General features: G+C 49.5%; 1 protein-coding gene across 1 annotated transcript in view; it reads right to left on the bottom strand.

Moving 5' to 3' along the window:
* Nucleotides 1–22,421, bottom strand: part of Alk (ALK receptor tyrosine kinase) — a 747,750-nt gene that overhangs the window by 80,231 nt on the left and 645,098 nt on the right. Inside the window, exons 9-10 of the mRNA XM_045149222.1 lie at nucleotides 19,884–20,053; nucleotides 101–195 (exon numbers count right to left, since the gene is read on the bottom strand). Coding sequence (XP_045005157.1) covers nucleotides 101–195; nucleotides 19,884–20,053 — 265 coding nt within the window. The remainder of the gene's footprint in view (nucleotides 1–100; nucleotides 196–19,883; nucleotides 20,054–22,421) is intronic.

The following is a 22,421-nucleotide window of genomic DNA, read 5'->3' as shown; positions in this document are numbered from 1 at the left end:
GCAGGGGGAGGGAATATGGCCAGGGCTAAAGGGGGTGGGTGGTGAAGGCATGGGTTACTGGGGTTCAGGGAACAGAGTGCCAGGGGGAGTGTGAACTCACTGGTGAGGTAGCAGTCCAGGCTGATGGAGATATTGTCAAACGCCACCGTGGCCCTGGATCCTTGTCCCCACCATGTGACTAACTGCAGCCAGAACCTGTATGTGTCAAGAGGAATGTGTGTGAGGAACACCCTGAGTGGGCCAGGTCCTAGGATCCAGTGTCCAGTGTGTCTGAGCTTCAGCTCAGCAGTTTAGTTTTGATCAGCCCTAGCTGATCGCATAGCAGTGACAAGAAGAGAGCAGATAATCCCTCCCTGGCTTCAGGTCCTCTCACCTTGGACACTTGCCTTCCTGAAGGGCTGCTCCAGCACACCAACGGTCACCACCTGGCTCTTAAAACCAGTTTTTGAGTTCTGGTCCTAGGAACAGGGATCCTTATTAACCTAAAGAGACTTCTTTTGCTTTCTGGGTGGGTGGAAGTGAGTGGGCGTGGCAGCCAGCTCACACTGAAGCCATTATTAAAAGATTAGAAAACCCGCTGATGACGCACCCGTCTCTGTCTACTGTTCGAAGCAACCAGACTTCTTCCCTGGGCTTTCCCAGTTAACCAGCAACCAAAGGGTTAATCTCTTGCACAGCTGGGGTCTTGGGCATCCTGGTCTTGTCCAGTTTCAGTTGCTGTTTCCCAGTTGCTTGTTAACATGAGGTGACTGTCACTCCTGGGAGTGTGTGTAGCCTATGTGGAATGGGCCATGAAGTGTGAGCAGAAGCTCACCTAGGTAGTTGTTCATGGGTTGGAGGGCGAGGTCTTCTGACGATGGACAGAGAAAGCTTCAGACAGAGATAAACAGAAATTTGCCTTGGGCTCATTTGTTTCCTGTTTGTTTCTTGGGAACACTCCCTCCTGCAAGGCTGCCTGGTTACCTAGCCCTTTTCTGTGACAAAGTGATGGTGTCCTGTGAGAACCCTAGAAGCCCTTCCCCAACTTTCAGAAAGTCGGTCCTGAGTGACCTGCAGGGCAGCGTGCAGGTTCTGGTGCAGATGTCGACCTAGCGAGGGAGGGAGGCCCTGGCTGTCAATCAGCGAGGGCAAACGGCTCACTGGTGGGCAGCCAGGCATTGGGCTGCAACTCTGCAGTATGACAGAACGGACCAGGAGCCACGCTGGGAACTTGATGAGCCTCAGAAGCAGTCTGCTAAGCTAAAGAAGCCAGACAGTAAGTCAGAGCGCACGGGTGTGACTCTGAGCGCAGGAGCAGCCAGAACAGGGTCACGGGCGGAGTCAGAAGCAGGTCAGTGGTTGCCCACGGCTGAGCTGGGCCGACCAGCCACAGGGCTCATCTTGGGGTGAGGGAAAGTTCTAAAACTGACTTGTGTGGCTCTTTGCAGAATTTTATATATTTGCTGAAAGTCATTGAATTGTACTCTTAAAATGGGTGAATGGTGAATGTATGATAATGTAAATTATATCTTGATATAGCTGAGTGTGTGTGCGAGAGAGAGAGAAAGAGAGAGAAAAGAGGAGGGAAGAGAAGAGGAGAGGAGAAGGGAGGGAGAGAGAGACTGAGATAGCATGGTGTAACAGGAAAGGAGCAACAAGAGGGGAACGCTGAGCGTGTGAGGGACTGGTAGTGTGGGGCGGGTAGGGACAGGACAAGCAGACACAGCTTTTAGGAGGGAAGAGACAAGAAGAAACATGAAGGAAAAGGACATGTGTTCCCACCGATCCACAGTGAGGAAGTGAAGCTTTAGCCAGTGACTAGATGGCAGCGAGGGTGGGAACCCCCTAACCATGAGCCATGACCCTTGTCAACCAGTGACTGAGCCTGGAACTCAGGAGTGAACTTTTTTTGTTTTTTGTTTTTTCAAAACAGGATCTTGCTCTAGGTCAGGCTGACCTGGAATGAACTATGATACAGTCTCAGATTGGCCTTGAACTCACAGTAATCCTCCTACCTCTGTCTCCTGGGTACTGGGATTAAAGGTATGTGCCACCATGCCCCAGCTCAGAAGCGAACTTTAAAAAAAATATTATTTATTTATTTGAGAGCAATAGAAAGAAAGAGGCAGATAGAGAGAAGGAAAGAATGGGTGCACAAGGCCCTCCAGCCATGGCAAATGAAACCCAGACGCTTCCGCCACCTTGTGCATCTGGCTTATGTGGGTCTTGGGGAATTGAACCTGGGTTCTTAGGCTTAGCAGGCAAGTGCCTTAACTGATAAGCCATCTCTCCATCCCAGAAGTGAACTTTTATCTAAACAGCATGTTTGCAACAAATTATTCTTGTTTTCACATGTGTATGTGTGTGTTATGTGTTTGTATATATGGGCACATGCGTGCAAGAATGCATGTGCGTGTATGTGCATGCATGCGCTCATGCGTGTGTGTGTGTGTGTGCGCGCGCACACACACACACACACACACACATACACATGGAGACCAAAGGTTGACAATGGGTGTCCTCCTCAATTGCTCTCTGCCTTATTTACTGAATCACTGAATACGGAGCTCACCAAGTCTCACAAGTCAGCTAGCCCCAGGAATCCTCTTGTCTCTGCCTCCTGAAGGCTATGTCGTTGCGGGGAACCCACACGAGTCCTCATACATGTGTGGCAAGCGTTTTACCAACACCCATCTCCCTGGCTCGTGACCAATTACTCTCAACTAAACTATTCCCAACCCTGTCATTCATTTGTCTTGTAAAATTCTGTCCCAGTCCTTCTTGTCTGAAGGACAAACCTTGTTCAGTTCTAAAGAAAAAATGGGGCTCCGGGGCTCAGTGGGAAGGATGCTCGCCTAGCATATGGGGAAGCATGGGGGCCAACACTCGTAACCCGTGGACTCAGGAGGCAGAGACAGGAGGGTTAGGAGGTCGAGGCCATCCTCATCTACATAGTGAGTTTGAGGCCAGCCTGGACTCATGAGACCTTTCTCAATGTACATCAATCAGTTAATTAATCAACTCATCAAAAGAAGAAATGTCTGAACAACTGAGTACTTGTGGCCAACCTCCTCCTGCGCTCAGGCCATGTTCTCCATGGCAGTGTTTTTATGCTCCCAGCGCAGAGAGCGGGGTGGTGACTGGTTGGGTGTGGAAAGAGGAAGCCTGGTGCTGGAGCCTCAAATCCCACTCAAGGACGCTTGTGGATGTGGAATGAGATGAGAACCTGGGAACTCACCCGCCCTCGGTAGTCGGTCGTACGCCCCTTTTCAAAACTATTTTATTTATTTATTTGCAAGGAGAGAGTGAGAGAATGGACATGCAGGAACCTCCAGCCACTGCAAACAAACTCCGGATGCGTGCATCACTTTGTGCATCTGGCTTTATGTGGGTACTGGGGAATCGAACCCCCATCTTTAGGCTTTGCAGGCAAGTGCCTTAACTGCCAAGTCATCTCTCCAGCCTGGTCATATGCCTTTGAGAAACATTTCCAATGTGACTTTGACCAGACACCACTTTTGCTTTAGGCAAATGGGAAGCTAAGTAAAGTCAGACAGGAAGAAGCCTGCATTAAGTTGCACATCTGGCGGTGACGTGGAGAAGGTGTTCAGAATTAAGCAGGAGGAGGTGGCTGAGGCATGGAGGTTCTGGAGGAGAGCTGGGAGAGCGTTGAGGAGCAATCGCCCCAGGCAGGGTGGGGCGGGGGGTTTGGAGGGCTTCTCAGAGGCGGTGGCTTTGAAGAGAGGGAAGGACTCAGGCTGTGGGCTCGGGCTGGGGGTGGATGGAGCACAGTGAGAAGGACGCAGTGTGAGAGGCGCGACATGGGGACAGAGCCCCCTTGCCTGGCGTGAGGGGCATGGAAGGGGAAGGCGGAGGGGAGGTGGGAAGGAGGCTGAAGAGCTGCTGTCTTTTCCTCAAAATGGCAGGCACTGCAGGTTTCCAACAGGACATTAGAAAAACCCAGGAACTCTTTTAGGACAAATACGTTGAGATTAATCCGGAACAGAGCTGCTCAGGGCTCCAGCACTGCCATGGGCACGGACACAGGCTTCAGCAGCCCACATGCCCATCTCCTCTGCGTGGTCTCCTAACCTGCCATGCACAGGGGCGGGGCCAGCCCACAAGCTTATCTCAGTGGTGAGCTAGATCCTTACACCTTCTAGCACACCTTGACGGGCAGAAGCAAGAAAACAACCTGTGTGCCTACAAAGCGGGGGGAGGGGCAAAATCTCTACGGTCCCCTCCATGGGCCGTTGGAGAAACTTTCTGTCTGTCTCCCCGCCTGGCTCAGTGCTTCTGCCTCTTCTCACCTCCCCTTCTGTCTTCCTCTCTCTCCCCATTCCTCCCGCCCCCCCCCTTTCTGCTTTCATTCTTTATAACAGAGATTAGAGCTGCCTAGTTCCCTAACAGCCACCGAGTCTCTTAGCATGGACGGGCTGATGCAAGCTGGAGCTCGAGCGGTTTCTAAATAGAAGAGCCTCTAACGTCTTCTGTGAGGCGACAACAGTAGCAGCTGCTGTTTAAAAGCACATTGGCTTAGTGGTTAAGGCATTTGCCTGCAAAGTCAAAGGATGCAGGTTCGATTCCCCAGGACCCACGTTAGCCAGATGTACAAGGGGACGCAAGCATCTGGAGTTCATTTGCAGTGGTTGGAGGCCCTGGTGCGCCCATTCTCTCTCTCTATCCCCCTTTCTCTGTCAAATAAATAGAAAAAACTATTAAAAAATAATTAAGAGCACTTGCTTGGCACCAAGGATGGCCCGTGTTTGTGTCAGGAGCACTCATAACAAGCAGAGAGGACGGAGCCGCATGCTGCGTCTGTTCAGCCTGGGGCCAGAGGCTCCGGGAAGGCACAAGTGGGACGACTGTAAGGTGAAGGTGGGACAAAGGTGACAGGCGTGGGACCGGTGGGGTTGAAATAGAGGCTTCCTGGAAACGAGGTGTGCAGTGGTACATGAAGGAGCAGGAGTCAGCGTTATTCTGTGACAGACTGGCCAAGAGAACAGGTGGTCATCAGGCCCATCCACATTTCGCCTTAGTCTACTTTATTTGCAAGAGAGATGGAGAGAGAGAGAGATTGAGAGAGTGGGTGCGCCAGGGCCTCTTGCCACTGTAAAGTAAGCCCAGATGCATGGGGCACTTTGGGAGTCTGGCTTTGCATGGGTTCTGGGGAATCCAGCCCAGCCCGTCAGGCTTTGTGAGCAAGAGCCTTTAACCACTGAGCCATCTCCCCAGCCTTTGCCTCAATTTCACGTGAAGAAGAGACTGCGCCTGGTGTTGTTATCGCGTCCCTGCTGGAGGAGGGCAAGGCGTCCTCGGGGCTCTTAGAGGTCTTATGAGAGAGCTGTTCTTTTCCGGCCAGTTCCTCTCTGGAGTGCGCTGGGGCTTCTGGAGTGTTGAATTCTAGCACTTGCTCTGGGGGCCGAAGGAAGGGTCTAGCATAGGTAGACCATTGTATGGCTGGTGGGAGGTAAGGTCTTTGCCACATTATTGCCAAGACTTCATCCAGCTGCATCTAATAAACCAGGTCTTCATCTTGGGTGGAGGAAAGGAAGTCTCCCAGTCCCCCCCACCGCCCCCAGCTAGAAAAGCCCTCTCTTTCCTAGTCAAGAACAAGGCAGAGTGAGTTTTGGGGGCTCCTCCTGCCTTCCCCCCACCACATCGTGTTCTTTAGGAGCCTGGTGGGTGAGCCTCCCCTCTCCTTGGCTCCATGTCATCAGGTCTGTTCAGTTCTTCCTGTTTCTCGAAGCACATACTTGAGCTTACACTGCGTGATGCCTTCCTTCTCTGTTTCTTCGCCTGCCAGAGGGGTTTGGAGATTGCTGCTAAAACAGACTTGGCTAGAGATCCTAGCTGGAGCCTGGCTTTGCATAAGAATGCATCCACACTTCCATCTTGCTCAGTTTTACAGAGCAGCCTGTTGATAATTGGCCCAGGAGGATTCTGGGAGGTGTCCATTTGGGCCCTGGGCCAAGTTTAGAGGCAGTAGCTTTGGAAGTGGGTTTCTCCCAGACTCGCTGGGCAGATCTCTGCCAAGCAAATGTGAATGCTGCTCACATGCAGCTCGGCAAACGCGCCGTCTCATTCCGGCAGCAGACTGTTAACGGACAGTGACTGGAAGGGCTTATCCACCACCTTCCAGCCTTAGGGATTGACAAACCTAATTAAGTTCACTTAATGATTCTAAGTAGCTGACAAAAAGGTGTGTGTCTGAAAGCGGAAGGAGGGAACGGTGAGGGGTTTGGAGAGCGAGCGGGAAACAATGCTGGGTGGTGTGAGAGACACTTAATGGATGGGTGTCCGGGCTCAGATTCCTCCAGCACCATTTAGTGGGATCTGAAGCAGGTGTGGGGGGGGTGTTCTGCATCCATTTTCACAGCTGGGGCTTGTCTGGGATCTGGCTGCTTTGGATAGAACTGGCAGGTACTGCTGAGAAAAAAAAAACACTTTCTCCAGTTTCTCACTGTGCAGTTGATTTCCTCAGTGAAAGTCTTCTGAAATGGACTGTCACAAGGCTCAGGTCACGGTGTGCATTTCTATCAGAATAATGCACGTGATGAAAGAGCTCGGCCACAGCCATCCTGTTATCTGCGTAATTGACTGCAGTTACTGGCTGGAGAGGAGGGTTGACGGATGGCTTTGGATTCCCCGGCCCAGCTCTGCTTGGGGTGGCCTGGCAAGAGCTAGACATATGTTATGACAGTATGGGCTCTTGGGCTCCTGGGCAGTGGAGTGGAGACAGGCCACATTCGAGTTCAGGATCCAGAGCTCAGAGCATCACCCACCCCACTGAGCTCCATTCTCCCAGGTAACTCACAACCTCCTGACTTGGTTTCTCCTCTGGGCAAAATACCAAGAACACAAGAAAAGTCACCATAGAGTTTCCAGGGCTGCCAAGAGCCACAGAGCTCTCTTTCCCTGTGCATCTGGCTGCTGTGAGGGACCCTTCTGGAACGAAGAAAGAGTCTTCAGATGGGCTGAGCTAACCCTAAGAATCGCAGGCCCTCCCGAGCCTCCAGGCTGAGTCTTGCAAGTGCTGGTTTTCTATGCTCACTTTTGGGGAGCTGTTCCCCACATATCCTAGCATGACACCAGTCAGAAAAGCCTGCTCCCAAAGAACCCAGGCCTGTAGGGCGGGTGGAGCCCGTCTCCAGCAAAGCCCTGCTTTGCTCTTGCCCCCTCCCCACTTGCATCACGTCTCCTTCACTCCAGTGGCTGTGGGAAGGGCAGGTTAAAAGGGAAAGACAGAGGAGGGCAAGAGCTTGCTTTCTGGAGCCCTGGCCCAGTGGGTGAGTGGCTATAAGCCTGGCCTTCAGGCTTGGATATGCCATGTCCTTGACAGCAGGAGGGAAGCAGGAGGAGAATCATGGGCAGGAGGAGGAAGGGAATCAGGGAGAGGCAGTGGGACAGGGAAGAGGGAGAAGGAGGTGGCGAGAGGGGAGAGGAAGGAGGGAGGCACTCAGGCATGTGTGGTCCCACACAGAAGCACTGAAGAATGGTGGAGGTCTCTGGGGCACATCAAGAATTGGCCTTGGCCAGTTACCTGTCAGGAAATAGTAGGGGAAGACAAGGACTAGGGCCTCTCACTTCTGAGGACTAAGTTTCTGCCATTGGCTGCAGAACCATCTAACTTGCGCAATCTCAACTGGTCCCACACATATTCCATACTCTTGGGGGCCTGACTAGGTGAGAAAGCCCCACATCCAACCTGCCCAGAGACTGGGGTGTTACTCCCAGGGCTCAGGATATCAGACATTTCTCCCAGTGGCCTCTGCTGCGCTCCTGTCTCTGTTGGCTTGTGGCTCGGAGGGCTGAGAGGGTACCGGGTGTGATAGCACCCCAGTGAAGAGAGGACCTAGGGAAAAAGACGGATTCCGCTTCCTTTGTCCCTAGTAAGAACATCTTCAGGAGGGTGAATTAGCAGTCTTCGTGGCTGTGGGAAGTGGTGGGGTGGAGCAAGCTTACTATAGGCTTGTCACATTGCTGATTAAACCACTGACATTTCATCGGTGCCATCTTGGTTTTTAAAGATCCATGTAACAGGGGCATTTTCACACCGGAAGCCGTTCTCTGGCATGAGAGGCTCTACTCCGTTGTTCCTGTTCCATAGTCCATTTTCATCACCAATTTGGTGAGTGCAACAAAGGACCTATCTCCTCCCCTGCCTGGCAGCAAAAGTGACTTGAGCTCCTGTTATGAGCCAATCCTTGCAGCTAGCATAGAGCTGTGTAAGACACTGACCTGGCCCCAATGACTTCGATAGTTGTTTCATTTATATTATTCACCAACTAGGGGATTTCTGAAGTTCCTTTCAGTTCTGCCCTTTGTAGAGCTAGGGTCTACAGAAGCCGGGAAGCACATTGACCCTTGATAGCGAGAGAAAAGTCAAGCAAGATGTTGGAGAGCTGGCTGTCTAGGAGAATGGTAGAGTTATGGGAGTACGTATGGGGGGCATCTGTGATGCCACAGGATGCCAATCAGGCAGCTGGAAATGAGGGCTCAAGACTTGGATGGACATGAAAGAACATGATCAATTTGATTTGACTTTGCTTCAAATATCAGACGCTCATTTATCCCCTAAATTCTAGACTTTGTGCCTAGGGGAGAAGGGCTGAGAGCACAGGGTTACATTTTCACAGGCATCGTAAGTTATGAAAAACATACACATCTGTTGATTTGCAAACTGAGCTGTGAATGTTACCGAGGTAATCTTGAGCAGATCTGAACATCCGTTATTCTAAAGGGGCTCACGTAGTGCCATTTTGAGCGACTGCCTCTTAAACCAGGCTCAGGGGCCTGATCTGCCTCACTGCTTTGCACCCTTGATTGTAGGAACTTAGCAATCAAAAGCAACAGCTTGTCCCAAACGTCACAGTAAATCAGTGTTAGAAATAGGATTTAAAGCTCAGAATTGCTAATCTATTCCTTGCTCCAATGATCTGGGATATTTTCTGAGAAAGAAATGGGGCCAGATCCTTCTAGAGTTATGAATGTTTGAATTGTACATGTCAATGCCTGCGTACACATTGCCTGCTGAACCACCAGCCACATCTCCTCCCTTCTTCTCAGAGGGCACAGTCAAGGCTGTCCCTGGCCAACACTAGGCTTTAGAAGGCAACAGAGGCACCATCTGGCTCCTTCCTTCCTCGCTGCTGAGCTCCACCAGAAGCTCTGATCAGTTCACATTGAGCTCCTCCTTGGAGCCTCCCCTAGATCCCCTGCTCCAGTTAGCCCACTCTCCAACCCAGCTCTGTACTTCCTGGGGCCTCTGATATGGAGGCCTGTAGTTCAAAGCATGTGTTCATTCTCACCATCTCGCTAATTCTAACTAGCTGCCCACCATACTCTTACGCAGCCCAGTTGACTATTCTCGAACTCACAGAAAATGTTCTGCTTGCCCAGGTGCTTTTTGAAATTAATGCCCTTGGCCTTTTACTCATTTCCCTAAGATCTGATTTTTTTTGTTTGTTTGTTTTTTGTTTTTCAAGGTAGGGTCTCACTCTAGCTCAGACTGACCTGGAATTCACTTATGTAGTCTCAGGTTGGCCTTGAACTCACAGTGATCCTCCCACCTCTGCCTTTTGAGCACTGGGATTAAAGGCGAATTTTTCTTGATGGTTGGCTTATTGGTCTATTTTCCCCATGCGAGCTCCCTGACGGCTTGGGCACTGGGAGGTTTTGACCCCATCTGAACACTGGTCATTCTCGGGGCCACGGTGGAAGGCTGCTGTTTGACTCTGAATCCACGCGCCCTGTGCTCTCGTGGGTGTTAAGGTCTGGCTGATCATGGGCCACTTTCTCTCCTCAGGCAGGATGGGGGCTTAATGCTTGTTTACTGACAACTTGACAGATAGCACACCTCTCCAGACATTGCTCGACTTCCTGTCTTGCCCACACGAGACCTAAATCTGTCATTTTATGCCAGTGACTTCCAAATGTAGTTGTACATCAAAGTCATCTGGGCAACTTTGTAAAAGTACAGATTCCAAACTCAATAGGTCACCTACATCAAACTCTCTGACAGCAGGGCACAGAGATTTTCTGGGTGGAAGAGGGGTTTCCAGGTGATAACAATGTTCCTTCAAACCTGTGAACCATCGTTCTATGCCTTCTTGGTAGCTTAGAACCATTGCAAAAATACCCCTTTCTCTTTATTTATTTTATTTGCTTTTAGAAAAGTTTTGCAAGAGAAGTTCTGGGCCAAAAATAGTTTTGTGCCAGAAAATAAGATTTTGCTGCATCATAAAATTTTGGGAATGAAACATTCATACCTCGGAATAGATCCTGGAATTGATTTCAGCCTTGAATTGTGAAGCTCGCAGAGAAGCAGCCTGATCAATGCTCAGAGCTGCTAAACGATGGAGCAGCATTCTCAAGTGACACGCTGCTGGATGCCAGCAGATGGGCGCAGCAGCCCTGGGCTTGCTCCAGGAACAATCTCTCTCTCTCTCTCTCTTTTTTTTTTTTTTTATCAGACATATTTCTTTTACTTGGGCTCAGAGCTAGACTGCATCTCCCAGCATCCCTTGCAGTAGGTGGCCACATGTCTGAGTTCTAGCCAATAAAAAGTGAGAAGTCATGGGCTGGAGAGATGGCTTAGTGGTTAAGACATTTGCCTGCAAAGCCAAAGGACCTCAGTTCAATTCCCTAGGACCCATGTAAGCCAGATGCACAAAGGGGCGCATGCATCTGGAGTTCATTTGCAGTGGCTGGAGGTCCTGGCGTGTCCATTCTCTCTCTCTCTCTCTCTCTAATAAATAAATAAAAATAAAGATTTTTTAAAAAGTGAGAAATCATGATTTGGGAGGCTAGGGGTAGGAGAGTAACTGAGTTTGAGCCAGCTTGGAGCTACAGAGTGAGATCCAGGTCAGCCTGGGCCACAGTGAGACCTTACCTTTGAAACTACCCCCCCCAAAAAAAAATCTTCCTATACCAGATCCTCATCCTGTTCCTCCACTGGCAGGCTGAGGCTGAGAGCAGAGGGGCCAAGCCTGGAGAGCACAGTGGCCCCCCAGGGCACAGGGAGCTTGGGCTCCCAGTGGACCCTGCCAGCCATTCACAAACCACACCCATTTTTGATTTCACGTGAGCAAGAAACAGGTTTCATTTTTGTGCAGCTCTGAGGATGGACAGTTTGCTGTTCTTTGGGTGGTCACACTCCAATTAAGAAATCAGCGTGTGCGAGCCTAGGTACTCAGGGGTGAGCCTCGCTCCCGTCACAATCGGCTGGAAGCCTACCTTGCGCATGGAGGTGATGGGTGAACTTTGCCTTCGACTGTCTTTGGAAGACTGCAATCCCCTCCCTTCCCCATTGCTGCATACCCAGCACTGCCCTAGGAGGGGGTACCCTCAGCAAGCCAGGCAGGATGCATGGAAGGAAAGTGGTCTTCCCACTCTGGAATCCAGGCATTATTCTCTCATGAAAGAGTCCTGCACACTTAGCCTGGGCTCACTGACTCACTTCTAACCTATCGAGGAGGCCTGCACCTTCCTCTTGTCCCCAGATTGACACCCATGTGCTGATCGTACGTCCACAGCCCAGTTTGAAATGGCCTCTGTGGCATCCCGGTTCTACCCAGGCATGCCTGATCTCTGCTTGCAGGCCCAGCCCTTTCTCTTGGTCCTTCCCAGGAGCCTGGACAGTGTCGCAAGAGCTCCGCATGGCCGAAGACCTCGGACTCAGGATCCACGTCACGGCTCTTTCCTGTGTGCTCCTACTGGGAGCTAACCCAGCTGCCTGTCATCCTTGACACCCATAGGAGACATTTCTTGACCCTATAGCAGCTGTTTGAAAAAGGAGGTTGGATTCTGAGCTGGGGAACTCTGCCTGAGTCCTGCTTTCCCTGCCTCCTACTCATGTGCCGCTGGACAGGTCATGTCACAGGTTAACTTTGATAAACAGGGCTTGCCCCTTTGGCCTGGGTGTGTGTGTGGGGGGGGGGCGGTGCCGCTGCTTCTACACCTGTGTGCGTGCATCGTGAACTGGCGAGAGGTTGAGTGTCTTCTTTCACTGCTATTGTGTGTGTGTGTGTGTGTGTGTGTGTGTGTGTGTGTGTGTGTGTACACACAATGTTTTTTGTTTTTGAGGTAGGATCTCACTCTCGCTCTAGTCCAGGCTGACCTAGAATTCACTATGTAGTCTCTGGGTGGCCTCGAACTCACTGAGATCCTCCTACCTCTGCTTCCAGAGTGCTGGGATTAAAGACGTGCACTACCACATCTGACTGCATTTTTTTTTTTTTTTTGGAGGGGGGTTTTCCAAGGTAGGGCCTCACTCTAGCTCAGGCTGATCTAGAATTCACTATGTAGTCTCAGGACGGCCTCGAACTCACTGCAATCCTCCTTCCTCTGCCTCTCAAGTGCTGGGATTAAAGGCATGCACCATATGCCCGGTTTTTCCGTTTTATTTTTTTGAGACAAGATCTCTCAATGATCCTAGAGCTATCCAGAAAGCCCCAGAGGTCCTTGTTTCCACCCTCCCCGCTGCGGTGCTGGGATTTCAGGTGTGTGCTGCCTGGCTTTTATGCGGGTGCTGGGATTGGAAGTCAGGTCCTCATGCTTGTGTGGTAACTAAGCTTTGGCCCACTGAGCCATCTCCCCGCAGCCCATCACCAGGCACCAGTAGGGAAGCACATACTCACTGGATAAATAAGTACACAGTGCCTGGGTAAGGCCGAGCTTGACTCCATGTCACCCTGAGAGTCTGCATGGGATGCTGTCTGGTTATGCAGGAGCTGGAAGGAGAACCGTCACTGAGAGACTGCGGTGGGACCTGGACCTCGGTCTTCTCATCTAAAACCGGGGTTCCATGTGCTCAGCAGTGTGGGCCTGGTGGGTGCCTCTTGCTGGGAAGGTGTAAAGCCCCTTCCCCTGCCAAGGGTGTGGTTGCAAAGTAAGGAGGTGCCAAGCTGCTGAGAGAGTCACAGCACCCTGTCCAGCAGAGGGCAGCAGGCGCTGGCCAGTGTGTCTTCCCTTCCTGGCCACTGACTTTCTTCTCTGGGAAGCAGGAACAGGGGCGGGGGTGGGGGGGTGGGAGAGGCGGAAAACTACATACAAAGGGAGGATGCTGGATGGCTGGCCAGAGAGTGGGGACTCTTGTCCAGCCCCTTTACTGTGCTCTGCTGGGGATGCAGGAGGGCTCTAGCCAGCCTGGTGTCCCAGCTCATAGCCTGATTACCTGTGACTGTCCTTACGGCACTGGAGTTCATTTCCAACTACAGGGAGATTCATGAAATGTATAGCTAAATGTATTTCATTTTTATGCCTTTGTTACATGTGGTGCATTAATATATTTGCAATTAAACATGCCTGTCAGAATCTGTGTTTGGTTTTGGAGTGGGAACAGATGGTATGTCGACAGCCAAAGGCAGGCTAGAATGATGACCCGAAGACACGGGGTGGGGGTGGGGTGCTGGGAATGATGGTCTGAAAGGGAGAGGAGGAACCCCCTCTTTGGTGATGTCCCCACACACTGGAGGTGTGTGGGAAGGAAAGGCAGGCAGGATGGGCCAAGCAGGACCTTCAGAGGGAGATGGTGGTGGGGATCAGGAAGGAACAGGGGCCCCACAGCACAGAGAGGAGGAATTCGTTCTGGTTTTCTATAGCATTATTATAAAAATCTACATTACAGTTCAAAATAACAAGGAAAGGAGAGAATGAAAGTTCCCAGTACATAGAAATGATAACTGAGGGAATCCAAGTGCTTATTACCCCATTTGATTATTGTGTATAAGGATAACATTATCCCAACCTAACTTGTGAAGATGTGCAAATGTTATGTCTATGTTTTAAGTCTAGGGTTGGGGAGACAACCAACCCAGAACCAACTGTTTGGGCCATAAAAAGGCCACCATCACCCCAGCTCTCTTGCAGCACTCCTTCAAGCAGCCCCTCAGCAGCGGACAAGCATAAGGGTTAAAGGAAAACTATTTAACCTCTTTAGCTCTCAGATTTCTCATCTAAAAGGGAGATTAATTATAGCATCTCTCCCAAGGGTCCGTCTTAAGGATGGGATGAGATAATGCATGTTAAGTACTTATTACAATGATTGGCCCGCAGTAAGCACTCCACAAATGCTGGCTCTGAGCATGATATGAAACTCTTCAGTGGCAGTGAGAGGAAGCTGTGATGCTATTTATGAAAAACTTGAATTAGACACCACTGTTCCAGGGACGTGTCTAGACCCGAAACCCAAGGCTCGTGGGCTCTCTGGCTTGCCACTCGCTGGGGTCTGCTGCTTCTCTCCTTAGGCAAGAGTAAGCAACGAGGAAAATGCCCTATAATGCTTTTCCTGATGTCAGAAAGACGTCCCACGAAGGGCGAGTGGTGTCACTGCCTGCACCCACATAAGATGGGAAGCCACGGACATACCCAATAGTTGACCAGAAAGAACAAAACAACAACCTTGGTTTTATGGAATTTCTGGTCTAAATGCATGAGGATATAACTCTATGTTGAAGTGACCTCATCTGAAAGACACATTTGTGGAATTTACCCCTTGTTTAGGACAAAGGGCGTAAAACCGAGCAGGAAACCTAAATACATTCAGCGGGCACAATTTTCTTCTTAGACAACGTATATCTATGTATATTGCGCACTGCTAAAAGCCTTCTAACGGCAGTGCGGGGAATGGAGCCCACCCAGGTGTGAGGAGTTACTGACTTTCTATCTGACTGCACAGCCGCGGTGATTTGTGGGACGTGATCTGAGCCATAGCATTTCCAAACCCGCCTCCTAAGGAGTTCGCCTCAGCAGCTTCTGCTCTGAAAGTGTGTCAGGGCTCCGGGCGGTGGGGGAACACGCTGCCCAGTGAGACAGATGACTGACGGCGGACAGGAAAGCTAGTCCCCACAAGACGGCAGAACAGGAGAGAGCTTGCTTTCCTTCGAGCAGAAAGAATGGCAGCCAAGTTGGGGAGGGGGTCATGAAGTCGGGGAGAGATGAAGGAACACACAACAGTTGCGTAACGAAGGTGTCAAACTGTGACACTGCTTTTGAGCACGTATCAAACCAATACGTGAATCAGAGTCATCCTTCAAAATTACCTTGAAAGCATAGATCTGTATTCCAGGCATGTAGCCACTGCTCAAAACATCTTGGACACTGCTCCTGGGAAATTTTTCTAGTTACTTTTTATAGTATGGTTGTAGAGTTACTATCCTTTCATAATAATGACAGACAGGTTTGAATGTCCCCCATAAGCTCATGCGTTGGAATGCTTGGTGCCCAGCTGTGGGCAGCTCGGGAGGTGGAGCCTGGCTAGAGGAGGTGTGTTGCTGGGGGTGGGCTTCGAGGTTTATTAACCCCTAGACACCACATTTAGCTCAGTCCCCTGCAACTTCTGTGGCAGAGGTGCTGCTCAGCCCCTGCTAGTTCCATGCTTTCCCCTGCCATCATGAGACCTCCCCTGGAGACAGTAAGCTGAAACAAAGACTTTTCCTCAAATCAGCTGCCTTTCCTCAGATGTTTTGTCTCAGCAGCAAGAAGGTAACTATGACGGACTATTAAGTTGTCTATATCACTTCCCATGTTTGTGAGTGGGCAGGAGATGTTCTATGGATGCATGTCTCCCGGTTGCCAGCCTTTGATACTTGTGGCATGCTCACCAAGGGCTGTAGAAAGACTATTGTGGAACAACCTGACTACAGCTGTTTGGTCTTAGGTGCTCAGCTGTAGCTCCCAACCCATAAGCATCAGAGCACACAATTATCATCCAAGTCTTCCTTATAAAGTGATTTTTGAAAGTATCCACAGATAAAAAAAAGCACAGGTGCCAGACAAGTCCCTAGAGAGAATTCCTTATCACAAAGGTCACAAATGCTGTTTCAGTTCCTCTGACAGGACACAGTGTTGCTTTGACATACAGAACGCTCTGCAGCCCTGTTTATTATGATATGGTGGGTCTGTTTTGTTGGACACAGGTTCAACAGAGGAGGAGTGGTAGATAGATCCCAACAGTGAAATTCTCAGTTCATTGAGTTGGAATTTGGAGGTATAATCAGTTTTTCCCTCAATAAATCATTCTGCCAACACATATTTATTGGGCCACTATGTGTTAGTCATGTTACCGGGTTTTTGAAGCAATGGTACACCAGACGGACATGATCCCTGCTTTCCTGTGCACATTCACAAATGGGTAAAAGAGTGAAGAGGGACAAGTTATGGTAGGGATGTCTCAAGAGTCACGGGAATACATCAGGGCACCCGGTCTAGACATCTGAGGAAGCTTCTCTAGAAAGTGAAGGAAAATGTGGTATTTAGAGGCAGGGCAGGCAGGGGCTAAGGTGCAGAGATTGGCAGATGCAGACACACAGGGGTTGACATGTTTACCACGGCACAGCTAAGTGGAGAGATTCAGTGTGGTTCTGGGCGGCGTGCGGCAGGGAGAATGGTATGGGATGGTGGGTTGGACATATCACATACAGACTAAGTAAAAGTCTTATTAAAGAGCTTGGCAGGCACTCTGAGAATCACAAGAGTCCAGAGCATAACTAGCTTTCCCGATAAAAGGACTCCTTATTGAGTGCTCAGGGACTGCGATCGGTGTCTGGAGCCGGGGAGCGCATGAGGGCTGAGGTCAGCTTTCCGATGCACACAGTGTGGTGAGCCTGGGTCCAGCCAGAGGTGATCTGGCACCACACAGGGAACAGAGCTGTGGCACCCCTAAGGTCCAGGATTGGGGAGCTGCTTGGGGAGGGGTGCTAAGGGGAAGCTGGGAGGCAGAACACTCACTCCGTTGGTGTGAAGGGCAGCTGTCTTACATCGTCTTTTGTGCATCTTATTTTTCCCCTATTTATTTTCTTCTGCTGCTTTCTCCCTTCTCCCATGCTTACTTTACGCAAATCCAGACAGCCAGGGCTCACTCTCCCAGAAGGAGCGCACTCCCTGTTCCTCTCCACTGGACTTCCCATGAAGAGCCAACGGGACACGGTAGCCACACCTTCACAAGACAAGAATACCATATTTACCTCCTTTCTGGAGGACTGGATGCTACGCTGATGCCTCTTCTGAAGCATGGTGTGGGGACTATTATCATCACTGTACTATAGTTGTTACATGCAATTTGTACTGCCTATGCATCTGGTGAGGGACAGGCAGTCAGTCCACACTTTACTTCCCCTGTAGCTGTTGCAACTGAACTCCACACTCATGTGCCACCTTGTGCATCTGGCTTTATGTGGGTCCTAGGGAATTGAACCTGGGCCCTTTGGTTTTGCAGGCTTAACCACTAAGCCATCTCTCCAGCCCTGTGTATCCCTGTTTTAAAGAGCATGGTTTACCTTGGGAGATCAGTGCCTGGATCTGCAGTATTTGCTCAAGAAATAATTAGTGAGACCACTTACTCAACAGGGAAAGACGAAAGATGCTGGAATTAAAATTCACAGATATTTTACTATGCATCGGTTCTTTCAATAATCAGCTCATTTACCTTCTTCACAATCAGGGGAGGCTGTCAGCTTGCATGTGGGAATGCTGAGGCTCAGCGAGGTTATATAACAGGACATGGTCACAGAACTTGGGACTGAGCCAGTTTTCAATTTGGGACTATCTGACTCTAAACACTCTTTCACGCACACTTCTCATCTAGTTTTCCATTCCCGTCATTCCTACAGTTTAGTTTGATTTTGGCAAGTGAAAAGCGGCAGCCGTATTCTCCTGCAGTTCCACGTGCCATGGGACTCCATGTGTCCCGCGCTGTCTCTAGCTCTGGGAGGGCCACGCACCAGGCCATGTTGGGGCCGGCAGGCCTCTCCTGAATGGAGGCACTCTTGCTTTTCTGCATTTGCACAGTTCCTAGGTCGTGAAGCCTTATCGAACCGAGCTGGCCTTTGTGTAGATCCCCCACTGGACAGTTCTGTCTGGGTATCAATATTGAAAATGTCAGTCTGGTAACAGCCCTCAGCAACGAGGAGGAAGGCGGAGAACAAAGGCGCCTTCAAACGAATCGCAAGCGGAAGAGAGTGAGCAGACTCAACATCTTACTTGCTTTAAATCCCCCGGAGTGTCTATGAAAGAGAGAAAGCTTCCTGGGCTGAGGAGAGGGGGAGTCCCTTTGATTCATCTGAATTAATTTCCCATCTGTCAAGAGGGGCGGGCTCAGGCGTCACCAGCAGGTCCTCCATGCCGCACAGCCCTCCCTCACAACGCAGACAAATGAAAGAATCAGAGAGGGCAGCACCCACTACTCCTCTTTCCTCCATGTTAATTAAATTCACTGGCCCTAGGGTCACTGAGCCTCAAGGTGTCTGTGGGCTTTGATGTTTCCACCCACGTCTGCAGGAGTGGGTGGCTGGTTAGCGTTACAGGGACTCCTAACTCTTCATCCGGCGGTGGCAGATCTCCTGCTAGGAGCTCCAGGGTTAGGACAGACACTGTGAGGACTGGGGGCGGCGAGAGCAGTGAGAAGCCTAGCTTCACACTTGGAAAGTCACATGACAACGGGCGCCACCCTCCACCTTGGCTTGAGCCCTTGGACCTCAGTTTTCAGAGAAAGATGTACCAGGATGGCAATTGGAGTGCAGCTTAGGAGACTCATGTGGAAGTTGCTCCAGATGGTGGGATTTGATGTTTAGCCAATTACAGATGGTTTTCCCATTTATCTGTCCCCTCTGTAGAAAGCATCAGATAGCCCTTTTAGGTGTGGAACACGTCAACACCGCCCATGGAGCCTTCACTATGACACAGCAGAGTGCCACGTGCGTCCTGGCAGGCCGGGCCATCCTGACTCGAGCACTGCTTGCTCTAGGCTGACTGCAGGTGGCAGAGCAGTGCCATCCTGGGGAGACAGGTGGCAGCTGAGCTCTGCAGGCGACTGCTCCATTCCAGTGCCACGCAGAGCTGAAGCTCTCGTAGCCATCCCTCTCCATCTGGAGGCTAGAAAACTGAGGCTCAAGGGAGTCAAGGACCTTGTCCAAGGTCACAGAGGCCACTGGTGGAGGACCCCAGTAGGAAGCAGGACCCCTGGCAGAAGCTCTCCTCTGTTTACTGAGGAGTCGGGCGTCTACCTTTGCTCTCCTGCCTTGGCTGGGACTCGACAGAGCGGTGAGTCCAGGTTAGGGCATGGTGCCAGTCCTGACTCTGATGTCTGCTTGCGGGCATGTTGCCCCTTTGATCTCCAGTTTCTCCCCTTTAGAAAATAGGGGTGGTAAGTAAGAATAAGGCCATTCCTACCTGCCAAAATTTCATTGTTAATGAAAAACAAACGGTCAAATGGGAGAGTAAGAGAAAAGTCCATCAAGTAAGAGAAAGTGCCATGTAGATATGCAGACTGGTTCCTATTTGGGAGTAATGAGAGTTGTTAACTAACATCTTTCCCTACAGGTAGATACCGGAGGCAGATACTCAGGAGTAGATGTACAGACAGATGCTCATTAGCCCCAACATCCCTTGGGGAATCTCATGATCCTGGTAACTAGAAGGTGTGCCCCTCTCTCACTTTTTCTCTCTCTTTCTCTGTACACATTTGTGGTGGTTAATATTGTCACCTTGTCAAGATCTTGACACACCTAGGAGGCAAACCTATGAGCATATCATTGAGCGAGTTTCTAGACTGGGTTAATTGAGGAGGGAAGATTCACCCTAAGTGTGGGTGGCACAATTCCATCCACTGGGTTCCCAGACTGAACAAAAAGGAGAAAGTGAGCCGAGCAGTGGCATTCCTCTCTCTGTTTCCTGTCTGTGACTAGATGCTCCTGTCTGCGTGCCCTCCCAGCCACGATCAGCTGTACCGTTAACTGTGAGCCGAAATCAATCCTTCCTTCCTTAAGCTTCTTGTGTCAGAGCAGTGAGAAAAGTCACTAATATGTTTGTCTTGGGTGAAGGGCTTGGGGGCAGGGGGACTGGACTGCTCCCGCATTGTGTCTGGTAAAGTGAACGGGAGTTGGGGGGGATGGGTGGAGGCCCACCTGTCAGACACGTTGAGGAGAGGCAGCACTGTCCACTGCCACAGGCTCAAGCCTTCATCGGTGGCAACATGCCAGAGCATCCGGCTTTGTTCCTTCCCAGTTTTGTTCTCCACCAGCACCAGGGACACGTTCCCTCTCAGAACTCCACGGATGAGCCAGGACATTCGGAGCTGTGAGGGAGAGAGGGGCCAGAACACAAGATGTTAGCATTGAAAGGAAACCTCAGATTCCCTTCCTGGAATTCTCAGTTGAAGTCTCAAGGATGTGGCTGGGATCCTGCTGAGGCTGGTCCAGGGAGGGCAGCAGGATGCTCCCCATCTGATCTCCATCAGTTGAGCAAACTTTCATTCAAGTTCAAGGAACTGGACAGGGACCAGCACTGGGTAATTTGGAGGGATGATTCAGGATGATGATGTCATCCTAAACTTCACAGGATTCTACCTCTGAGGTAGAACAGGGAGGTATTCAATGAACTTTCTAAAATGTAGCCAGAGATTTTTGTCTGTGGCCTCAACTCCATTTGTGACTTTATAGAAGTGATTTTTTTTCACTCAGTTTCTTTTAGTGATTTGAGCCTAATGGATTTTTATTCCTTCTAATTATAACAATATTATTTGAACAATACTATACCAGATGTTAGCTAACTAGAAATCCTATGACTTGGTAAGCAAAACTTGCATATATATATATATATATATATATATATATATATATATATATAATTTGATATCGATATATCATAATCTCTTAATATAGTTGTCTTCCAAAATGAGGATGCCTATTTTGCCAAAGGAAATGACAATCATATTTTTTCATTGTGTTTTTATTAAAGATTTCTATGGCAGCATCCCTAGACATTAGAAAGGGATTTGTAATTAACAACCATTCTAGGAAAGTTTAAATATAATCATGTTCAGAGGCACTCTGCACTACAAATAAGATTTCTTATCCTTGTGTTTAAAATAATAGAGGTTGAATGTCAGATAGAAATAATCTATAAACAACCTCTAAAATTTCAGAGAACTATATCATTTCATATTCTTGTTCGGACTCTTAAAAATGGTTATTTTAGAAAAAAAAAAAAGGGAAGAATATGTCCTGTGGCAAGCTGGAGTTCTCATTAGCTATAGTACCCCATGTTCTCTTATTGTTTGAAGAGCTGTTTCTCTGTAAATCACTGTTCCTTTGTCTCCCAGCCACTGGTTGCCTTACAATTTGATGCAAGAGCCCAAGTACCATCAGTCATAACAACTAACAACTTCCCACTCTCCGGTCTACAAGATCCATCATCACTAGCAAAGCCATGCCTGGATCCTGGGAGCCCTCTCTGGAGTGCCTGGGCTTTAACCCAGCTTCTTCATGTATGCCTTTCCCATTTCCTGATATCCAGGGGAGAAAAACTACATTAAAGCCACAGTAATTAACTGAATTTGTCAATGTTTTTGGCCCTTCCCCCTCAGCTTCCTTGTGAGTCTTGATGCCATATTTCAATTTTTTCTTTTTTTTTTTTTTGAGGTAGAGTTTCACTCTAGCCCAGGCTGACCTGGAATTTACTATGTAGTCTCAGGCTGGCCTCAAACTCACAGCGATCCTCCTATTTCTGCCTGCCTCCTGAGTGCTGGGATTAAAGGCGTGCGCCACCACGCCCAGATCATATTTAGAAATTTAGAAATCCTATCCTTGCTGACGCTAAGCTCTCTCGTCCTTCAGCCCACACCATTCAGTGTCCTGCTTGGGGTCATGTGACTGGCAACGCTTTCCCCCCTCTTGCTCCCTGGCCACAGACTCTTGTGGACATAGACTTCTGTAGCTCATCCTATTAGCCCTCAGTGCCTTGGAAGGCAGGTGGACCGTACTCATTCTCTGTGGATTTGTGCATTTAGCTTTTGGACACATGTGACATGGTGGGCATTTCAAACTCTCCCTAGACAGTGATACTGCACCTCCTGGTCCTCAACTTCTGACCTACTAATTTGATTTTCACATTTTTGAGAAACTTGTGCCACCCAGATACCATCTCTGTCCTACTTTTGCAGCATCTGTTCATGTCTCCTTTCCCTTCCTTTCTGTCTAGGATCAAGAGGCACACTCATTTCTTTTTTTTTTTAATTAAGATTTTTATTTATTTATTTATTAGAGACAGAGAGAGGAGTCGAGAGTGAGAATGGGCACACTAGAGCCTCTAGCCACTACAATGCGCCACCTTGTGCATCTGGCTTATGTAGGTCCTGGGGAATTGAATCTGGGTCCTTAGGCTTTGCAGGCAAATGCCTTAACTGCTTAGCCATCTCTCCAGCCCATTTCTTTCTTTCTTTCTTTCTTTCTTTCTTTCTTTCTTTCTTTCTTTCTTTCTTTCTTTCTTTCTTTCTTTTTTCTTTTTTTTGTTAAGCCCACTTCATTTTCTCTAGCCCTTGTTGGTTCAGTCATTCCCCTCCTTCCTCTGACACCTTCAGTCTCTACCTTCTGCCTCCTCTGTCTACAAAGGCTAGGTCATTGTTCCTTTGATCCTGACAGCTCCGCTGGCTTATAACTCATTTC

This window comes from Jaculus jaculus, chromosome 5, assembly GCF_020740685.1.
Source record: "Jaculus jaculus isolate mJacJac1 chromosome 5, mJacJac1.mat.Y.cur, whole genome shotgun sequence".
Taxonomy (NCBI): Eukaryota; Metazoa; Chordata; class Mammalia; order Rodentia; family Dipodidae; genus Jaculus; species Jaculus jaculus.
Note: the sequence above shows the minus strand (reverse complement) of the source record. Positions and strands in the feature narration are given on the sequence as shown.